The sequence below is a fragment of the Bubalus bubalis genome, chromosome 23, assembly GCF_019923935.1.
Source record: "Bubalus bubalis isolate 160015118507 breed Murrah chromosome 23, NDDB_SH_1, whole genome shotgun sequence".
NCBI lineage: Eukaryota > Metazoa > Chordata > Mammalia > Artiodactyla > Bovidae > Bubalus > Bubalus bubalis.
Genome location: NC_059179.1, coordinates 18,631,067 through 18,652,216, shown reverse-complemented (window position 1 = coordinate 18,652,216; position 21,150 = coordinate 18,631,067). Strand labels below are relative to the sequence as shown.

The 21,150-nt window shown below is 50.1% G+C and overlaps 1 protein-coding gene across 1 annotated transcript in view; it reads left to right on the top strand.

Annotated features, from left to right (window-relative positions):
* The first annotated feature begins 204 nt into the window (after positions 1-204).
* Positions 205-21,150, top strand: part of SLIT1 (slit guidance ligand 1) — a 178,481-nt gene continuing 157,535 nt past the window's right edge. The window contains exons 1-2 of the mRNA XM_025274439.3: positions 205-785; positions 20,408-20,479. Coding sequence (XP_025130224.2) covers positions 589-785; positions 20,408-20,479 — 269 coding nt within the window. The 5' untranslated portion in view covers positions 205-588. The remainder of the gene's footprint in view (positions 786-20,407; positions 20,480-21,150) is intronic.

The window sequence follows — 21,150 nt, the reverse complement described above, 5'->3', positions numbered from 1 at the left end:
GGTCGGGACGTGACAGGTCGAACTGTGGGTCCCCCACTCCCCCGCAGTCCGTGCCCGCTCTCGGATGTTCCACCTTTGAAACTGTAAGCCCGCTCGCAGCCGCAGCGGCTGGCGAGTGGTCGTCCGGAGGCGGAGGCGGGGGCGGGGAGGGGGCGTGAAGGGAGGGCGGGGAGGAGTCTGGCTCTGGTTATGTGCTTTTCGATTGATGGATGACTGCTGGGTGGGAGCGAGCGTGCGGGTGTGAGTGTGTGTGTGTATGTGTGTGTGCGCGGGGTGCGTGCGCGCGCGGGGCCTGCCCATTTTCCTCCTCGCAGCAGTCAGTTGGGAGCTGGAGGGCGGGAGGGAGACGCAGGCAGAGAGAAACGGAGAGGAGCCGAGCGCCCTCCGCCCAAGGCGCGCTCCCTCTGTCCGCGCACAGGCGCCGGCGCTTGGAGGAGCAAGGTGCCACCCAGCCCGCAAGGGCGCAGCGTACAAGCTCACGGTCTCCTCGGTGGCTCTGCCACGGGACTGCACCTGGAGGCCACCCCGGACGGGGATGGTGAGCGGCTGCCGCCGTCTGGCACGGAAGCGGGACGCGGTGAGGGCACCATGGCGCTGACACCCCCGAGGGGGCCCTCGGCGTTGCTCGTCCGGCCCGCGCTCTGGCTGCTGCTGTGGGCAGCCGCGTGGCGCCTGGGTGCCACCGGGTGCCCCGCCCTCTGCACCTGCGCTGGCACCACGGTGGATTGCCACGGCACCGGGCTGCGGGCCGTTCCCAAGAACATCCCGCGGAACACGGAGCGCCTGTGAGTATGGCCCCCATCCTTAGCCCGCGGGGAGCGCGGAGGTTGCCTTCCCACCTCGACGCAATTCAGGGCCAAAGATGGGGGCAGGACCGTCGGGGCCTGGGCTCTGCAGCGAAAAAAGGAGTCAGTGCCTGCCAGGGGCCAGGAGCCAGGAGCGCTGCCGTTTCCCTTTCTTGGGATTCGAAAGGCGCTTGTGAGGCTGTCAGCTCCCATCCTCACACCTGCACCCTGCGCTCAGCATCGCAGGCCTTCCCACTGCGCCAGCACTTGGTTTCTCTAGGGTGCCTGTGAATTGGTGCCAGAAAGCCTCGCTGGCCCCAGGAGGCACGTGCCTCCTGCTCACCAGGCACTGTGGCTCCTTCTGGGCACATGGGGCTCGGTCTGTGTTCTGAGTGGAAGGTGTGCCTTTGGGCTCTGAGGGCTTGCAGGTTGCTGATAGGCAGCAGGAGGGGATGGAGTTGAAGTTTCTAGTCCTCCTCCCCCGCACCCACCTGCGTTGCTCCCCATTGTTTGCCCCAGAGCCTTTAGAATTTTTCCCTTGCGGGTGGGAGGCATGGTCCCCCACCACACATCCAGCCATCCCCAGCCCAGACAGACAATGGACTTGAGGAATTGGGGTTTGAGGCTTGGGATATGTTATATTCAGCACCCAGAGAGGGGAAGATGTGACCTGGACCAGGAGTCCGTGAATAATGCTGAGAGGTCAGGAACTAGGAGTGGGAGACACAGGGTTAAAGACATTGACCATGACAAGTCATAAAAAAACATAATTTCTCTTAGCCTGTTGTCTCCCACTTCTAAATTCTTGAGAAAACTCAGCCCGTTCTAGACTGGCTAAGCTTTGTAGTGTGTGAGTGATTAGCATGTGTGTGTGGTTAGCTTGCATGTGTGTTTATAGATCTATATAATTTGTTTTCCCCAGTTATCTTGCAGAATGTGTGTGTGTGAACTCCTGGGATCTGTGGGGTCACCTCAGTCATTCGCACGAAGCTGGGAGAATCACCATGTCCATGGGCAGTGTGTGTAGATTTTTGGTCTCATGCGGGGCCTTTGTGCTGCTTGTAGAGGTGGCTGCCTTGGGAGATTTTTGAACTGGCCTTGGGAGGAGGCTGCCAGCCCCTTTGAAACCCGCCTTCTCCTTCTCACACTCCCGGGCCCCCGCAGTGGCTCTTGAGAACTTGGAGCGTATTTTCATGACTCCCAGCTGGTCAGAGGCAGAAATCTGACCCTGGGGAGAACAGCCTCCTGGATCAAACTCTGTACCAAGGTCAGCAATGAGCGCATTGGCTGAGACTGAAAAATTCCCGTGGAGGGTTCAGAGAATTTGCAATCTAGATGCAATCTAGATGGGAATCGATGCAAGAGTGTGTGTGTGTGTGTGTGTGTGTGTGTTGTGATGCTGGGGAAAGATGCTGCATCAGGAGAGGCTAGAACAAACTGACATTCCTTGGGGATTCTGTGTGGTCCTGGAGAGGAACAGAAGGTCCGAAATCTGTCTAGAGGATCCCCAAGGCTGCAGGGTCACCTCCACACCCGTTCCCTCTGGACCTCCTCTCTGTTCCTTTGCCTTGTCCTTTGGGCATTTCTCTTGTAGCTGTTACCCTGGTAGCAGCCTAGGTCTGAGAATTTTAGCCCCTCTCCTTTGCCTTTGGGTCTGACTCTTGAAGTCGTCTCCTTTCTTGCTCTCTCTCCACCTTTAGTTTTGAGGACAAGGTCTGTTTTAACTTTTATGAACTCTTGAATTCTTGCAAATCAGAATGAGATGTAAGTGAAATTTCCTGGTGTAAAGTCAGTCATTTGCTGTGTGACCTTGGGCAAATTACTTAACTTCTCTGAGCCTTTGTTGTTTTCTATCAGGAAAAGGAGGCTGTTGATACATAAGTTCTCTGGTTCTTGTGAAGACTGAAGATAATGTGTGGGAAGATAATGTGTTGGTACATTGTGAGGCCTGCTAAATGAGCGGCATCTTCATTATGATAGGATCAGGAGAAGAGTCTTGTTACTAAAGTCAGCAAACATTTAGGGAGCCAGTAGCTGCCCTGGGTGTAGAGGCTCCAGCTGGGAGTGAGCAAGCCCCTGCTCTCAAGGGATGTACCGTTGAGAGGATGGGGCAGGGGACACGGAACTGTAAGCTCTGGCAGCAGAGTGGGGTCATGGGGAAGCTTTGGGATTAGAATGCCTTTTCTCAGGTGGAGGAGGTTCTCAGAGCATAGACTGTTTTATGAGGGTACCTTGGGACCCAACAGTGATTGGGTCAGATTTCGCCAAGGGGAGGGGCAGGTGGCCCGGACAGGGAATGTGTGAGCAAAAGGCCTACACATGTGAGTGTGCCCGGCCTGCTGGGCAAACGGACCAGTTTTGCTCCGGGGCTGAAACATGCCGCGTCCAGGGGGTTGTGATGGGACTTGAGGTTGGGAAGGGTCAGGAAGGCCTATCTCTATCTGGATTTTTCCTTTAGAGACTTCAGGGTTGGGACCCAGGAGTGAGTTGTCAGGTCTGAACCTTGCTATGTGCGTGACTTCTCAGAGTGGGAAAGGCTGTGAAAACCGAGGGAGTCTGTGTTTTCAACACACAGGCCGCGAAAGAGCCATTTGAAGAGGAAAAGCACATCCTGAAAAGAGGCCTTGGGCAGACTCAAAATAACTGTGGCAAATGCTCTGTCTAATCAATATGGGTGTCATGCCGTATCAGAGCCCGAAACAGCGGCTTCTTCCAAGGCTGTGAAATTTTTATAGACCGCAGCTGTGCATTCGTTTGTCTTTTGTCCTCCGGGCAGTTTCTCTCGCAGCCTGTGCAGCCCAGCAACTTTATGATCATGTATTCCATACCTCAGGGTCCAGCCTGTCTCCTCACGTGGGAAGAAATTGTCATTGGTTTGCTGCAGGGACTTCTGGGAAGAGGCTGAGCAGGCTCCAGAGCTGTTGAGGAAATGGATTCAGCCAGAGGGTCTGTGGGCCGGTTGGGCTGGTGGGGAAGGGATGCTGAATAATTCACTGCAGAGGAACAAATGAAATCCAGGGCAAGGTTGGGGGTGTGGTGGAGGAGGCCTGGGAGCTTGTCTCTTTGTAGGGCCCAGACTCAGAGGGACCCCGTCATGGCCACTATTGCTTTTTCTTCCACTCAAGGACCTTGGCTTTCAGTTGGGATTTTTTTTTTTTTATTAAAAAAATCTTTTGGACTAGAGTGTTTCAGACAGTGTGCAGTGCGCGTGGACCCCACTTCTCCCCTCGACCCTGAACACTTGTACTCCAGGCTTGCCACTGATGCTCCTTCTGGGTGTAGGACGCAGAGAGGAGAGAGGCTTGAGGATGGAGAGAGGGCCCTGGGAAGGCCTGCTGATTTCTGTTTTCCTCCAGGTCCAGCACTTTTCTCTGCTCTTTGGGCCCTGGGGATCTACGTTCCTGCCTTCCTCGATAAGTTCCCTTGCCTCCTAGCCAGTCCATCCTCTGTCCTAGCTCCCTGCCAATTGCCAAGGCCTGGGAGGCCCTTGCCTTCTCCCAGTTTAGCCGCCTGTGTCTGGAGCCTCCTTCAGTGGGGGTGGGTGGTTGTGACCAAGGAAGACTGCCCAGGGCACCCTCAGGCTTCTTGTCTGGGAGCCTGTTTGGAATTCCAAATAGTGATTGGGCGGTGGCTGCAGTGAGAGGGCTCAGAGGGCCAGGCAGGAGCCATGTCTGCCTCCGGGGCCTGGGCTGTCTGGCAGGACTCTGGTCTCCTGCACTGGAGAGCCGCGGTGTGCAGGGGATGTCGGCTCCTGGTGAGGCTCGTGTCTCTAGTAGCAGGCGTGCTGGGCTTATTGCTGGGCTCCGAGGGACTGGTGGTGCTGCCCGGTGTTGCCACTCCATCAGACCCGAGACTCAGTTTCCCCATCTGTAGAAGGGGGTGACGGCTGTGGGTTGATGGTGAGGATTAAGTGAGAGCATGCGTGTAGAGGACCTGCAGCTCACTTGGCACATGTTGGGTGTCTTACGGTCCTTCTGCCTCTGGGGAGAGTGACACCTGCTAGCTCTGGGTTTTTACCAGACTTTGCTTACTCTACATGTGTGAAAGGGCTCTGTAATTCAAACATTAGGCGAGCTGATTGTTATTACTGGAGAAGCTCAGGCTGAAGGCTTGAGGGTTCAGATGGGGCAGGAGAGAGTGTAGGAGGAGACAAACATTTGAGCGTTGGCCAGGCTGCACGCTGGATTCTGGCTCTCAGAGTGCTCCTTCCCTGGGCCACCCCACGTCCCTTAGGATTTGGGGCTCAGGTCAGTGTCCTGCAGGGCCTCTCTGCAGGGTGGACAGCTCTGAGGCCAGCTTGCTTAGCTGTTTAGCCCCTCTCTGCCATTCAGCAGCTGTGGGGACCGTGGGCAGGTTATGGGGTTTAATTCACTCACTCAACAGATAGCTGTCTCTTGAGTGTCTGCATGGTGCCGAATGAATAGTCCCGGCTGGAAATTGAAACCACCCCTCTCTCTCTGAATTTAGTCCAGCAGGGGAGATGGAGATGAATGACACAATATGAGAAGAATCACGTAATCGCAAACTGGGATAAGTGTGACTTCTGAGACTCCCATTTCCTCGCCCATAAGATGGGGTGATGACAGGACCTGCTTCTGAAGGTGGTCCTGAGGGTTGAATGTGGTGATGCCGGGAGAAGCACTTTGCACTGGGCCTGGCAGACAGCAAGTGCCCAATAAATGGTAGTAGTATTATTGTTATTAGGGTGACAGAGAATTGCAGGGCCGTGAAAGGAACTTGGGCACCACTCGATGCTGGATCCCAGCACAGCCCTACTCTCTCGTCAGGCATCCTCCGGGGGCTCTGGATCCCCAGGGAACACTGATGGACGTGGAGACCGGGCTGCCCCTTCTGCGGTGTCCCCTCCCTGAGGCAGGAGGCTGGCTGTGGTGCCCCAGGCTGCCTGAGGCTTCCAGCAGGGGTGGCCGTGCTCTTCGGGGGCTGGCTGACGGGCGGCAGGCGGGGACAGGCAGCTCCCACATTATTGGGAGCAGACGGGAGCTTGGCGGAGTTGCCGCCTCCAGTTCTGTGCCGGCATTAGCAGCTCGGCAGGGCTCTTGCTTAATGGGATTTTCTTCCCAAATGCTGTAATTATCGCCATACAAATACTTATTACCCAGAGCAGATGACGGCCGGGCTTTGGGCAGTAGCCAGGGAGCTGGGATGTGCTCGGGGTGGAGAATTGGCTCCTCTTTTTGAGCTCGAGACCCCCTCCTCTTCTTTCTGGATCCCAGCCTGCGGCGGACAAACAGCTGTTGGGCACCTGCCGTGTGTAGAGTGTCTGGAGAGGTCCAGGGTACAGATTCACTCCTCTGGGAGCTTGCAGCCTGGAGACTGGAGAAAGGTCTGTCTGTGAAAGAACAGATGCGTAAGGATGCTCACAGGGATGCAGAGCACAGCGGGTGACCAGGGCAGCCTTGGGTGTGAAAATGGTCTGGTTTGAATCTTGGCTTCATCAGCTACCACTTGAGAAAATGCAGCTGGTTCACGAGTGACTCAATTTCCTCATCTGTAAAATGGGAGCATTTACCTTGTAGGGCTGTGACTTCAGATGAAATAGTGCATGTAAGATGGTTAGAATAATGTTGGCATGTAGAAAGTACTCCATGGATGTTAGAGATGAGGAGATGGGAGTGAGACATAGAGGAGGAGATGAAGCCCTGCGGGAGGTGGGATTTGAACCGGGCCTTGAAGGTTGGGCAGGAATTAGGTGGGGGAGTGGTGAAGCCAGGGCAAGGGTGTCTGGGGGCATCCAGAGATGAGTGCCGTACGTTTGGGAAGGAGAGTGAGGAGCAGACCCAGCTGATGGGGTGAATGTTTGAGTCAGTGAGTTCTGAGAGAGGAGACTGAAGTAACAGGTGGGCACAGGCCACGGGAATGAGGAGCCATTGGAGGTTGTGTGTGTGTAAAATTTTATATTATTATTATTATTTACTATTTAGTGATGTTTAATAAATCTACAGAGGTGTGCCGATATCACCATGGCCCAATTTTAAAATATTTCCATCACCCAAAAAGATTCCTTGGTTCATTGTAATTTTTAATTTTGTTATAATTTCAAACACCAAAGAGTTGCAACAAAAGAATATCCCTTATCCAGACTCAGTTGTTTGTATTTTGCCCACTTTGCTTTATCATATGTTACACACACAGAAACACACACACACTTTGTTTTCCCTGAACCATTTAAGAGTAGATTGGAGGCATAACTTTTTTCCTCTAAATATTTCAGTGTGTATTTTTCTAAGGACAGTAAGGCTATGAAAATCAGAAAATTTAACATTGGTACAATATTATAATCTACTCCATGGTTCACGTTAGAATTTCATCAATTGTACTAATAATGTCTTTTGTAGCTTTTTTTTTTTTTTAGTCTAGGTTCAGAATCCTGTCCAGGATCACACAGGGCATCTGCTTGTCATGGTTCTTTAGTCTCTTTTAATTTGGACCAGTTCCTTAGCCTTTCTTTTTTTCGACCTTGACATTTTGGAAGAATACTGGCCAGTTATTTTGTAGAATGCCCCTCAGTTTGGCTTCATCTGCTCTTTTCTCATGATTGCATTCAGGTTACACATTTTTGCCGGAATGCTAAACAAGCAATGTTGTGCCCTTCTCAGTGGGTGATGTCAGAAGATACATGATGTCAATTTGTCCCAATATTGGTGATTTTAGCTTCAGATTACTTAGTAATTTGGTGTCTTCTTGGCTTCTCTGCTCAAAAGTTACTATTTATCTCTTGTTATTAATAATTAATTTGCCAGCAGATACTTATACATGTAAATTTCCTGCTCATCAAACTTTTATTCACTAGTTTTAGTACCACTGATGAGAAATTTCCGACTCCGTCATTTTTTCTCTATGTATTACCTGGCATTCTACTGTAAGGAATAACTTCAACTTCTCCATCTGTTTGTTATTTATTTGGAATAGCGTGGACTGCAGATTATTATTTTATTCATTGGGTTATAATTTGTAATAATGTTAGATGTTCAGCTGCTGCTGCTGTCACTTCAGCCGTGTCCGACCCTGTGCAACCCCATAGACGGCAGCCCACCAGTTGGTTATGCTGACTGCGATTTCTGACAGTGGATATTCTATCACTGCTGTGTTTTTATTCTTTTAAAAAACACTTTTATTTTTAAAACAATCTTAGGGACTTTCCTTGTGATCCAGTGCTTAAGAGTCTGTGCTCTCAATGCAGGGAGCCTGGGTTCGATCCCTGGTCAGGGGACTAGACCCAAGCACTGCAACTTAAGAGCCTGCCTGCCACAGCTAAGACCTGGCACGTCCAAATAATAAAACAAAACAAAAGCAGAAAACAGAGCAATTTTAGACTGTTAGAAAATTTGCTAAAATAGTAGAGAGAATTCCCATACACCCTTTATCCAGCTTCCCGTGTTAACATCTTTCTTAATCATAATTCCCTGATCAAAACCAAAAAATTAACATTGGTACACTACAGTTAGCTCAGACTTTATTTGCATTCCGTTAGTTTTCCCACCAATGTCATTTTCTATTACAGGATCAATCCAGGATCCCACATTGCACTTAATTGTCATTTCTCCTTAGTCTCCTTCAATCTGTGATAATTCCTAAGTCTTTCATTGTTCTTTATGATCTTGACATTTATAAAAATAACTAGTTATTTATTTTGTAGACTGCTCTTCAGTTTGCATTTGGTGTTTTCTGTTTTGTCAAGAATGCTACCAAGGTGATGTATTCTTCCCGGAGCATCCTATCAGAGGTGGGTGACATCAATCTGTGTCGTTGCTGGTGATGTTAATTTGGATCTCTTGGTTAAGATGGTGTCTGCCGGGTTTAACCACTATAACATTATTTTTACATTTGCAATTATTAAATACTTGGAAGGAGATACTTTGAGAGTATGAAATATCCTTTTTGTCCTCAAATTCTCACCTACTAATTTTAGCATCCATTAATGGATGTTGCCTGCAACCATTACTATCCAATTTTGCTTTTCTATTTCCCTCATTCCTTCTACATTTATTAATTGTAATTCTTCTGTAGGGAAGAAAAATCTTATTTCTTTTTAAGAAGGTGGTTTTCTTGATGGGTGCCTTGGGTTTTGAGTTTCCTGAGGGCAGGGACTGTGTCTCGTGTATCTTTGTATTTCCATCTCCTGGTGCATTGTAGTTGTTAAAAAAAAAAGGTGTTTAATTAATTTTTTTTAAAACCTGTGGTAGGATATTTCATGATCCTGATCTTTGTTTTAGGAAATATGATCATTGTGGTAGGCTGAATAATGATGCTCTAAGATTTCCACATTCTAATCACTGGAACCTATGAATATGTTACCTTACTGGGCCAAAGGAACTGGGAAGATGTTATTAAGTGGAAGATCTTGAGATAAGAGATGATTTTAGATTATTTGAGAGGGCTCAACAAAATCATGGACTTCCCAGGTGGCACAGTGGTTAAGAATCTGCCTGCCCATGCTGGAGACAAAAGAGATGTGCATTTGATCCCTGGGTTAGGAAGATCCCATGGAAGAGAAAATGGCAACCCACTCCGGTATTCTTACCTGGAGAATCCTATGGACAGAGGAGCTTGGAGGGCTACAGTACATAGGATCACAAAGGTCAGACATGACTGAGCAACTGAGCACGCATGCAGCAAAATCACAAGTGTTCCTAAAGAGAGGCAGGAGGGTCAGAGTCAGTAGTGGGAGAAATGTGATGATGGAAGCTAGCGATTGGACTGATGTGAAGAAGGGGCCCTGAGCCTAAGAATACAGGCGGCCTCTAGATGAAAAAGGAAAGGGGGTAGATTTTCCCCTAAAGCCTCCAGAAAGGATAACAGCCCTGCGAGCATCTTGACTTTAACCCAGCGAGATTGATTTTGGACTTCTAATCCCCAGAACTGTAAGATAATACATTTGTCTTGTGTTTAAGTGGACTTCCCTGGTGGCTCAGACGGTAAAGCGTCTGCCTACAATATAGGAGACCCAGGTTCAGTCCCTGGGTTGGGAAGATCTCCTCGAGAAGGAAATGGCAAACCACTCCAGTATTCTTGCCTGGAAAATCCCACAGATGGAGAAGCCTGGTAGGCTACAATCCATGGGGTCGCAAAGAGTCGGACACGACTGTGCGACTTCACTTCACTTTGTTATAGCAGTGGCAGGCATCTACTATAGTCCTCAAAGGGTTTGGAGGGTACCGTAGAGGCCAGGGAATGAGAGGAGGCAGACCTGGACTGAGGCTGAGAGTACAGAAAGAGCAATTGCAACCATCATGAGTGACCCCATGGCCCAAGCCTGGGAGAATGATCTTGCAGAGTAAAGTTGGGGAGGGTGACTGATCCTTGAGGAGAAGCCGTGAAATTGGCTTCTCTTCTTTTGTTTGAATTGCCAATAAAAACTAAGTGAAAAAAATAACCCTAGAGGTAGGAACAGGGGAAGGTGACTCTGCTGTGTTCAGACTGGAGAGACAGTTGGAAGGGTCTCCTGGGGAAGCGGAGGAATCCATGAGGGCAGTGGGACAGAGACATCAATGGAAAAAAGAATCTCCTGGGAAGCTGGTGTAAATGCAGATTCCCGGGCCTGTCCCAGAGTTGTTGAGTCAGTAGGTCTTAAAGGCAAAGGCCATTTTGATGATTCGGCTGTGGGAGGAGCTGTGAAACACTAATTGGTGCTGGGGTTTCTTTGTAAAGAAAGTGCATCCGTTGAAGGCAGGAGGACTGCCCAAAGGGCAGCTGGAAGGGAGAGCCACCAGGGAGGAGCTGGGGAGGAGCAAGAAGAGCTTTCATTCTGGATTTAATGCAGGGGTCGACTCAACGTTTGTGATTCCCACCTGGGCGGCGCAGTTACTGCCAGAGCTGAAGAAGGCGTTTGGAGATGGGGCGGGGGAGAGGCTTAACCGTGTGGAGAGCAGCCAATCTGTCTGAGGACAAGGGCCAAGGAACGCTCTGGGGCTGTGACTGGGGGGTCACTGGCAAAGCTGGGCAGAACGGTTTCCCGGGAGAAGTGGAAGGCGGAAGCAGATGGTGGGGAGCGAGTAGGTGGTGAGGAAGTTTGCGGGAGGAGAGAACAAGCACAGGCGCTTCGCGGGAGGGAAGCCGCTCAGAGATGTTCGCGGAGAGGCTGGTGGATGGGAGTCCCGTTGCGGGGAGAGGGAGCAGGGAGGCGGCTGTGGAAAGGAAGCCGAGCCCGGAGAGGGGGCGGGATGGACTTATGCCAGGTCAAACAGCAGAGGTGGAGAGCATCAGGGAGGGAGTTGTGGTGGTGTTGGTGGTCACCATCCACAACCCTTACTTTGTGCGCAGACTCCGACCCAGATGCTTTACTTAGCGTCCACTTTCACTCCTCATAACCGTCCTGGGAGGAAGGCATTATAATCTTCCTTCAGTATCCCGAGGGACTGGTTCCAGTACATACACCCACCCACCACCACCAAGGTACCAAAATCCCCCACACTCAAGTCCCTTTTGTAAAATGGTGTACTATCTGCATATCACCTACTCACATCCTCTCCTGTACTTTAAATCATCTCTAGATTACTTATCATACCTAATATGAGATAAATACTATATAAATAGTTGTAAATACAATGTAAATGACATTGTGTTTTGGAACTTTCTGGAATTTTTTTTTTTGGAATACTTTTGATCTGCGGTTGGTTGATTTTGTGGAGTCGGAACCCGCAGAAAAGGGGGAGAAAAGCCGGCTGTACTTAACCACAGCTTCCTAGCTGAGAAGGTTCAGAGAGGTGGAGCCATCTGTCCTGGGTCAAACAGCCAGCTGGTAAGTGGTGCTCTGAGACTCGAGGCTCTGAGATGTGTTCATATTTAATTTTTTTTAACTTTATTTATTTTTTTGGTTGTGTTGGGTCTTCATTGCTGGGTGCAGGCTTTCTCTAGCTGTGGCGAGTGGGGATTACTCTTCGTTGTGGTGTGTGGGCTTCTCATTGTGGTGGCTTCTTTTGTTGCGGAGCACTGGCTCTAGGTCCACGGGCTTCAGCTGTTGCAGCTCTCGGGCTCAGTGGTTGTGGCACACGGGCTTAGTTATTCCACTGCATGTGGAATCTTTCTGGATCAGACTTTGAACCTGTGTCTCCTGCACTGGCATCGGATTCTTATCCACTGTGCCATAAGGGAAATCCTGTATTTAATTTTTAAATTTGACAATCCATCTTGATAAAGCCTGGCTTTATTCATTCATTCATCAGACATTCATTTAGCACCTACAAAACCTCTGTCAGGGCTCAGCCCTAGGGCGTAAAGGGGCCAAGATTGATTCTTGCTTGCACGTGTTTACTGGCTGGAGCCAAGTTGCAAGCTGGCATAGGGAGGGGTGTCCAGCTGAGGGGTTGGGGAATGCCGGCAGTTGGTGTTGCAGGTGAAGGTCAGGGTCAGGGAGTTAGCTGATGGGTACCCTCTCAGGGGCCTGGGGTGGGCAGTGAGTGGAGAGGGGGCTTGCAGGTACTGGACATGGAGGCTTGGTGGCTGGAAGTGGGGCCTGGCTCTAGGGTTGTGGTTTCGGGGCAGGCCACAGACCTGAGAATGGCATTGGCAAGAAGAAAATTGGACCTCAATAGTGAAGGGACTGGGGTGCACTTTGGGCCTCAGAACAGAATACACCATGGAGTTGGGATTAGTTGCTGAGCCCTGATCACCTCCCACCCATTAGGGCAGCTACCATAAAAAACCAGGAAATGACAAGTGGCAGCGAGGATGTGAAGAAATTGGAACCCTTTTGAGTTGTTTTTGGGAATGTAAAACAGGGAAATTGCTGTGGGTAACAGTATGATGATTCCTCAAGAAGTTAAACATAGAATTACCATACAATCCAGCAAGTTCATGTCTGGGTATATACCCAAAAGAATTGAGAGCAGGGTCTCAAAGATATTTGTACACCCATGTTCATAGCTGGATTATTCACAATAGGTTGGAAGCAACCCAAGTATCCGCTGATGGATGAATAGATAAACAAAACCTGTAGACATGCAATGGAATATTATTCAGCCTTAAAAAGGAAGGAAATTCTGACATATGCTATGCCATGGATGAACCCTGAGGACATTGTGAAATAAGCCAGGTCTCCCTATCTGAGATACCCAGAGTAGTCAAATTCTCAGACAAAAGTGGTTGTCAGGAGCAGGGAGTTCGTGTTTAACAGGTGTAGAGTTTCAGTTTCACTGAATGAAAAAGTTCTGGAGGTCTGTCGTACAACAGTGCAAATGTACTTAACATTACTGAACTGTGCACTTAAAAATGGTTAAATGACAAATCTTGTTATATGTATTTTATAGCAATTAAAGTTAAAAAAAAACACCCCAAAACCCGGACCCTGGAGTCAGACATTCTAGGGTTCAAAGTCTTATGTTCTCAACCTACTTACCAGCTGGCTGATCTTGAACCGTTACTTAAATGCTTTATGTCACAGCCAGGTGCTATTATGAGGCTTAAATGAGCCCCTTGCTTGTGACAGCATAGATATCGCTAGTCCTCAAGCCAAGGAAACAGGATGGGAGTCCAGGAGTCTGGGCAGACCAGGATGTGTAGCAGATCAGCTCCGGTGCAGGGCCCCTGACTTCTCATCTTTGGGGTTTCTTGACTGGTTACATGGTGGAGAGTGGCCTCAGTCCTGGAGTTAGCGCCAGGCCCGTGGGCTCCACTGAGGGGGTGGAGGAGCCTCTGGGTCATGATCCACTGAGGCTTGAGGACTATGCGGAAGGCTGGGAGCTGATGGGAGTACGTGCCAGGCCTTAGCTGCAATGTGTGGGGAGCAACCAGGCTCCTTGGGCAGGATTGTTCTTCCGGCTTCTACTTAGTGAACATCTACTGTGTGCCAGGCACCCTCACAGGTGATGGCTTACAGATGTGGCCTCTGCCTCTCATAGCCTGTCAGGGGAGGCTGGCCGTTACCAAAGGACCTCGTATTAAACACACCTTTAGATCTGGAGGAGGAGCTAAGTGAGGTCTTTGAGGAGGTGGTGGAGAGGAAGGGACATTTGAGTTGAGGCCTGTAGGACATGAGGGCTGAGCTAGCTGTGGGTGTTGGTGGGGAGGAGGAGAGCAAAGGCCCTGAGACAGAAGGGCTGGTTGTTGAAAGTGGAGGAGCAGGGCGGCTGAAGCCAGGGGGCTGGTATTTTTCTAATAAATGGACTGAGGAAAAATCAGCCTTTTAACCTGTGGGCTATGGAACGGTTGTTGGTGAAACAGCAGTGTTCTCTGCTTGTAAAGCTTTCCTTGGTGGATGCCCATTTGGGGAGAGTATTTCATAATTAGTGTCAGTTTTCTTTTTCTTTTTTTTTTTTTTTTGAGTCAAGGAGTTGAGAAACGTGGAAAACCCACCCAACCCAATGCTATTTGGAATATGTCAGTTTTAATGCAATTTATTCTTGGATTCAAGAAATACCTACTGAGACATCTTCTCAGGTATTGAGTGCATGTACTGTGTTAGGCCCTGGAGATACAATAATGAGGAAAAACTGACCTCCTGTGTCCTCAGGGAGCTTATACCCTCATGGCAGGGGGGTAGAGACATCAGTCAAGGAACCCCCCAGATCCATGTAAAATTGCCCCTGATGGGGGCTGCAGAGCAGAGGGAGTGCCCTGTGGGCATGTGTGGGGAGGCTGGACCAATTGGGAGGATTTAGTTAGTCAATGAGGAAGGAGGGAATGTGTAGGCAGAGGGAATGGCAAATTCAAAGGCCCTGCCATCCGAGGGCACCAATTGGAATATGGAACATGGGGGCAGCCACATGAGAGCTTGAAGTCCATGTTAAGGAGATTTTGTCTTGATTCCAAGAGCAATAGGGGTTCATTGAAGGGCTTAAGTGGGGAGTGACATGATCAGATTTGCATCTTGAAAAGATCACTCTGGCTGTGGCCTGGAGAACAGATTGGAAGGGAGCCAGAGGGAATGAGGGGAGACTGCTTGTGTGACCCTGGGCGCGCCTTGCAGCCCATCCACCCGCAGGTGGGGGTGGGGGGCCCCTCCGCTGCTGTGGGGGCAGCAGCTGGGCAGGGAAGTTCTTCCTTCCCTGGGTTCTCCCATTTGACTATACAGACACTCAGGGCTATGGATTTGGCCAGGGTAGGATTTCAAAGGAACTAAGAAATACAGTCCCTCAGCCTCGAGGCTTATTCACAGAGTGTGTGTTCAGTTTTTGGAGACCTGGCAGGAAGGGAACTTAGACGGTGCTGAGCCTCCCCATCACCACTGTAGATTTTGGCCCTTGATGGGGGAACCAGCGCCAGGAGTGGTGGTCCTCACCCCCATCCCCCATCCCCGGCGCCGTGAGAAATGCTTGTGAAGTTCGAGGAGCCCCCAGAATACCCCAAGAGGGGCCCAGGGTGTTTACTCGTGCAGCTTTAGGAAATCCAAGGGTTTCTTTTGGTTTATCACAAACATCCAGACGCTAGGGATCAGATTCTTGTTTCCTGAGAGGATTCAAGAAATCCTGGTGTGTTTTTGTTTTTTCCTTGGTAATTTTGCTTTAAAGGATTTTCTCCAAAATCTTTTACCACCGAGGTTTTCCTTTCAGGTTGAGACCACACAGGAACAGATGGGAATCAGAGCCATTTGCCACTGGAGTGTCTTTCCTCCTGGTGAGAAGGATCGGGGAGGAGGATGGATGCAGACTCATTACTTTTGGAAGAGGGAAGACCGTCTCAGGGTGTCTGCAGCATCTGAGGGTCTGCAGGGCAGGAGCAGCTGCCTCTTCCCTGCTCAGCGTGGTCCAGCTAGGCCAGCACCAGCCTTCTAGTGGGGCTATGGTCCTTGTGGGAAACAAAACAGCACCAACAGTAGTAGTAAGAGTAATCACATCAGGCAATATTGATGTAGAGAGCATTTATGTATGCCAGGCACTGCTCTTGGTGCTTTAGACGTAGTCAAGTCATTCATTTAAACCTCACCACATCTCTAAGAGGTGGGTGTTATCATTGTCTTCATTTTACAAATGGGGAACCTGAGGCACAGAGAAGTTGAACTTTGTGCCCAGGTCACACAGCTAGCAACGGTAGAGCAGGAATTTGAAGCCGGATAATCTGCTTTGAAGCCCGAGCTCTTAGCCACCTGACAGTGTTGCTTGGGTAGAGCCCATGGTCTTATCATAGGGCTCCAGGATGTCCTATCTAAGTTGTTCTCAGCTCTGTCCAAGGCACGGTTGCTCAAAGTGAGGGGTGGGATAGACAGAATCCAGCAATGCAAGACCTTGTGATGAAGGGGAAAGAGCTGGACGTGCAGTGGCCTGGATGTGGTTTCGTCCCAACCCCACTGCTTATGAGCTGCGTGGCACGGGGGAAATTTCGTCACCAATTTCTGCCTCAGTTTCCTTATCAACATGATTCATCTCATAGGCTACTCTGTGTGGTGAGATGAAATGAAGTATGCTTAGAGGTGGCTCAGAGCCTGCACACAGAGGTGCCCAGTAGAGAGAAGTGCTGGATGTGGGCTCTGGTGGCAGGAACCTTGGGTAGCCCAGGGTAGCGCTGCGTCCTAACTTCTTCCTGAGAAGCGAGGCTGGGAATTGCCCTCAGAGAGGGCCCACCCCATTTGGCTGCTCTGGATGCAAAGGTCTGAAGGTCACAGTAGTTTCTCCGGTTTTTCCCAGGCGGCTTGCCGGGGAGGGGTCTCCATGGCAACACTCAAGACCACCTGTTATAGGAATCAGGCACTGGCGAAAAATGACCTCCTTGCCTCATTCCAGCAGCCTGTGCGGAGGGTTCCAGGGGAAGTGGCCTTGCCAGGTTGAAAACTCGATCCTGGTGGGCCGCTTGGTTGTGGGGAGAGAATGGGGACAGTGGAGGCCATTCTGTCAGGCTAAGTGGCCGTTATAACTTCTTAAGCTGCAGCCCGGGACCTGGAGCCCGATGAGAGCTGCGACCGCCTCACAGGCTGTCTTCTTGAGGGCTCTCCCTTGAGAAGAGGCACTCGGTTTAACTCTGGGTTAGAGAGCAAGGCTGATGGGGGAGGCCGGGAGCGGGTGGGCGGACCTCTGTCGACATTCTTGCCTGGAAGCCACCAGCAGGGCCTCCAGAGAGAAGGGCTGTGTTTGCTCTGCTGTCTGCACCATTGTCCTCCTCTGTCTGCCTGTCCCAGGTCTTTTCTGGAGTGGAGAGGGGGTGCAGGAAGTGAGGAGGAGAGGTTGGAGTCCATTGATGGCTGAGGAATGCACCCCAGAGTCTGCTCAGTGGAGCCTGGTGGCAAAGGCGAGGAGAGAGGCAGATAAATAACAGCATCATCACCAGTCCCCTTCGACCCTCCTCCGCAGTCTGCCTGCATATGGGAGTTCCATCCTCAGGGATTCTAAGCTCCATTTGGGCTCTGCCTTGTTCAGACACGTCTTAACATCTGTCTTTGCTTCATTTTGCCGTCTGTGAATTGAATAATTATTGTAGTCAATTGCTTGATGAACCATGGTTGCCATGAGAAGGAATGAGTGAATGATTGTAAAATTCAACAGATTTCTCATGACCTTTGGCTGAGTAATTCCGTTTCCAGGAACATATTCCTCCCAAATGCCCACTGAACTTTATGTGGTATTATTTATTATTGAACAATATCAAAACAGTCCATGTGTTCCAGTAACAAGGAATCAGGGCATGCCCCTTTACTTGATATATCCAATGAAGGGGATCCTTCATTTCGATCAAAATCATAAGTGGAGATTGAGCAGGGGATGACATTGTAGAAGATGTGTATACTATTTACGTCTCACTGTTGTATCTTTAGAACCTTGCAAAATGGCTTTGCGAATAGCAAGTCTTCAAAAAATATTTGTCAAATTATCTCCACAATATAAAACTTGTATCCAAAGGCTTGAGAGAAAATATTCCAGAATATTAACAGGGGGTTCTTTCTGGGTGATGAGCTTATGCATGATTTGAATTTTTTCTTTATTCTTCAGGAAATTGAAAAAATTCAATAAAGTACACATATTGCTCTTATTTTTCAGTGCCATAACTTGCCTATTTTATTGGCTTAAAAACATATAGATCTCTTAAAAATTCAAACAACGTAGAAAAAAGGAATGTGGCAAATCGCCCCCAGCAAACTCATTCTGTGCATCTCTACTTATAGCCTGTGAGTTTTTACATAAGGGGGCTCAGGGCGTGCAAGCTGTATTGAGACTCTTTTCCCAAGTGCTGCATCAAGGAGTCTTCTCTGGTCAACACAAGGGAATCTCTACCATTTTTCAATGGCTGCATGGCATTCAGTTTCACAGAGGCATTGAAACTTAACGAAGTGCTGCTCTGTCGCCCTCCACTTAAATTTCATATTTTTGTGCTTATAATCAAAGCTAATGTAACTTTATAATCAACAACCTTGAGGTTTGGGGTTCAGGGATGAAAGTTTCAACAGGACAGCCCAAAGGAGGGGACCAGGTTTCAGGACTTCAAGAAGACATTCTCATTGTTTGAAGCAGGGTCGTGTTGCAGAAGGAGCCTCAAAGAGAGGCTCAGAGGTGGCTGTTTCAGGGGAGAGTGTTTAGTTCAACAAAAAGAGTCCTTTACTTTCAAAAGAACCCGTCTCGAGTGGAGAAGCCATCTCTAGCTTTTAGAGCAGGAAGGGCTCTGTTACCTTGGACAGGCCTCAAGCCCCTTAGAGAGATCCTGTTAGAAAAGAGGTAAGGAGCAGGGAAAGAGTTTTTCCAGCTGCTCTGAAGGATCAGGAGCCAGGCTCAGGGGAAAGGCAGAGACAGTGATGGGTTGAATGAATTACCGGCTTGTCAACCTGGGGAGAGACCCTGGCCTGGTGGGAGGAAGAAGGCTGGGCTCCAGGATCCAATGACCACGGGTTGGGATCCCTGCTCTTTCATCACCGGATGTGACCTCGTTGAAGGTGCTGCACCTGAGACTCTTTTCTCATCTGTAAGACACAGTAACTGCCTTCCAGCATCTTGTGAGGGTGCACACAAAGCCCAGCTCCTAGAGTGTGTGGAAACCAATATCACCTTGGTTTTGGTGGAAGCAACTCTAGAACATCACACTTCCAAAACACTTTTAGGAAAGGGAGCTTGGTGTTTTTCAAAGTAGCTTGGACTTGGCTTGGGACAGTGGCTATAGCTGGAACCTTTGACCAAAGTTGGTAAATGAGGAGACTGGGCTGCAGGTAACTCTGTGTGTGTGTGTGTGTGCGCGCGCGTGTGTGTGTGTGTGTGTGTGTATGTGTGTGCGTGTGTTGGGATGGGTGCTCTTGGGTTGTTGTTAAGTATGTTGGGGACCATGATGATGGTGAGAAAGAGGAGGAGGCCATGTGACTGGGAGCACGGGGCTGCACAGGAAGACAGGTCAGGTGTGAAGGTGATAGCTGGGTTTGGAGCTGGGCCTGAGTGAGAGTCCGCTGTGTGTGGCTCCATGGACAAACTCTCTTAGGAGTGGAGTGCCTGACCCCTGGAGTGGCTTCCCTTTCTGAGGCTGGAGCAGGTTCCCGTGAAGAGGAATGGCCTGCAGAGGCTGAGTGAGCTTTCCTGGGAGGCTGGGTGAAAGGGGGAAGGAGGTGAGGCCAGTCGGCCTCTGGGGTGGGGTCTATGTCCAGGGTGCCCAGGGCGTGATTGGGAGGGCGAGGGAGGAGCATGGCCTTGGGAGGGAGGAAGAGCTGGAGGCCAGGACGGTGTGAGGGGAGGAGCCACTGAAGTCGTGGGATCAGGGCTCCCTGCATGGGCCTTGTCCTCCTGTCCCCTCTGCAGCACTGGTCTCAAGCAGCTCCTGTCCGGAGCCACGCTGGCTCCCTGTCTGTCCTCTGCTTGCTTTCTCAGGCCTGCTTCAATCAGAACCCACCTTCCCCCAATCCTGCTTCCCATGGCTCCCAACCTTCAGCCTGTTTCCTCCCCTGATAGCCACACATTCCGGATTTTCTCCTTTCCTGGAACGTTCGCACCATCTCTCTTGCAGTGGCTCTGCCTTGTCTTTGGGGCCTCAGCTTGAGCCCCACTTTCTCAGCTCCTTTAGTGTCACGGTCCTCTCTGCTGTCTCCTGCTCTGAATATGGATGACTCGTGGGAGCCAGGGCCGCCAGGTGATGGTAGCGGTACCCCCAAAGGGGCGCTTTCCATGTGTGGGCCACGCTCTTTACTTGTTTATGCCTTATTTTAATCCTGTGAGATAAACAGTTATTATCCCCAGTTTACAGATGAGGAAACTGAGGCTCAGTCGCGATTCTGCCTGAAGAGCCTCTCTAACTAATTTCCAAGTTCTTTCCTGTGTGAATGTCTTGTCTTTTCAATGAGACTGAGCTATTCCAAGGCAAAAGCCATGATTTGGGGTTCTGGAGCACTCCCAGTAGTGAGCCTGGGCCCTAAGTGTTCCTGTTGGTTGAACATCTGCTGCAAAGAGGTCTTAGTTTATTTTTAAAAATTTTTTATTTATTTTTTATTTTTTGGCTGCACTACTCAGCATGAGAGACCTTAGTTCCCTGACCAGGGATTGAACCCATGCCCCCAGCAGTGGAAATGCAGACTTCTAACCACTAGAGCACCAGGGAAGCCCCCCAGCTTGCTAGGACAACATAGACTTGGGGTCCTGGAGCTTGGCTGGAAGCACCCAGTCTCATTGGTGAGATGACTGAGCCATGTGGAGAGGCAGCCTGGAGCTGAGCGCCAGCCTGAGGCCCACCATGGGCAGCTCACCATCTCCCTCTCTCCTCTCCTCCACCAGGGAACTCAATGGCAACAACATCACTCGAATCCACAAGAACGACTTCGTGGGACTCAAGCAGCTGCGGGTGCTGTGAGTATGAGATGCCGCCCCTTGTAACCTTTCTCCTGCCCTCCCTGCTCATGTGGTCTCATGGTAGAGCCCTGGCTGTGGATCGTAGGGCTGTAGGCCAGCGGGGCCCCTCCCCTGTGTAGTCAGTCTTGGGGTGACGTGAGCAACATGTCAAGGTGCTGCTAAGTCCTGACCCAGAGTGGCCACTGCCTCACACATAACTGAGAAAACTGGGTGTGGAGCGGGTACCAGTGGTCACTGCCTGGCAGGGCCTGGGCAGATGGGTCTGCCTTGTCCATTGGCTGGCTGCTGGGGTGAGGGAAGACCAGGTCTGCTCAAGCTGCCATAGCAAAAAGCCACAGACTGGGTGGTTAAACAACAGAAATTAATTTTCTCACAGTTCTGGGGGCTAGAAGTCTAAGGCCAGAATGCCATCGGGGTTGGTTTGGGGAGGCCTCTGCTCCTGGCCATCTTCTTGCTGTGTCCTCAAGTATCCTTTCCTGTGTGTGTGCACAGAGATATCTCTGTGTCTCTTCTTCTTATGAAGACACCAGTCCTGTCAGACTAGGGCCTCACCCTTAAGATCTCATTTAGCCTTAATTCTGTACCTGAAGGCATTACCTCTAAACAGAATCCCAAGAACTTCCATGTATGAATTCTGGGGAGGAGAATGGCCCGATGCAGTCTATAAG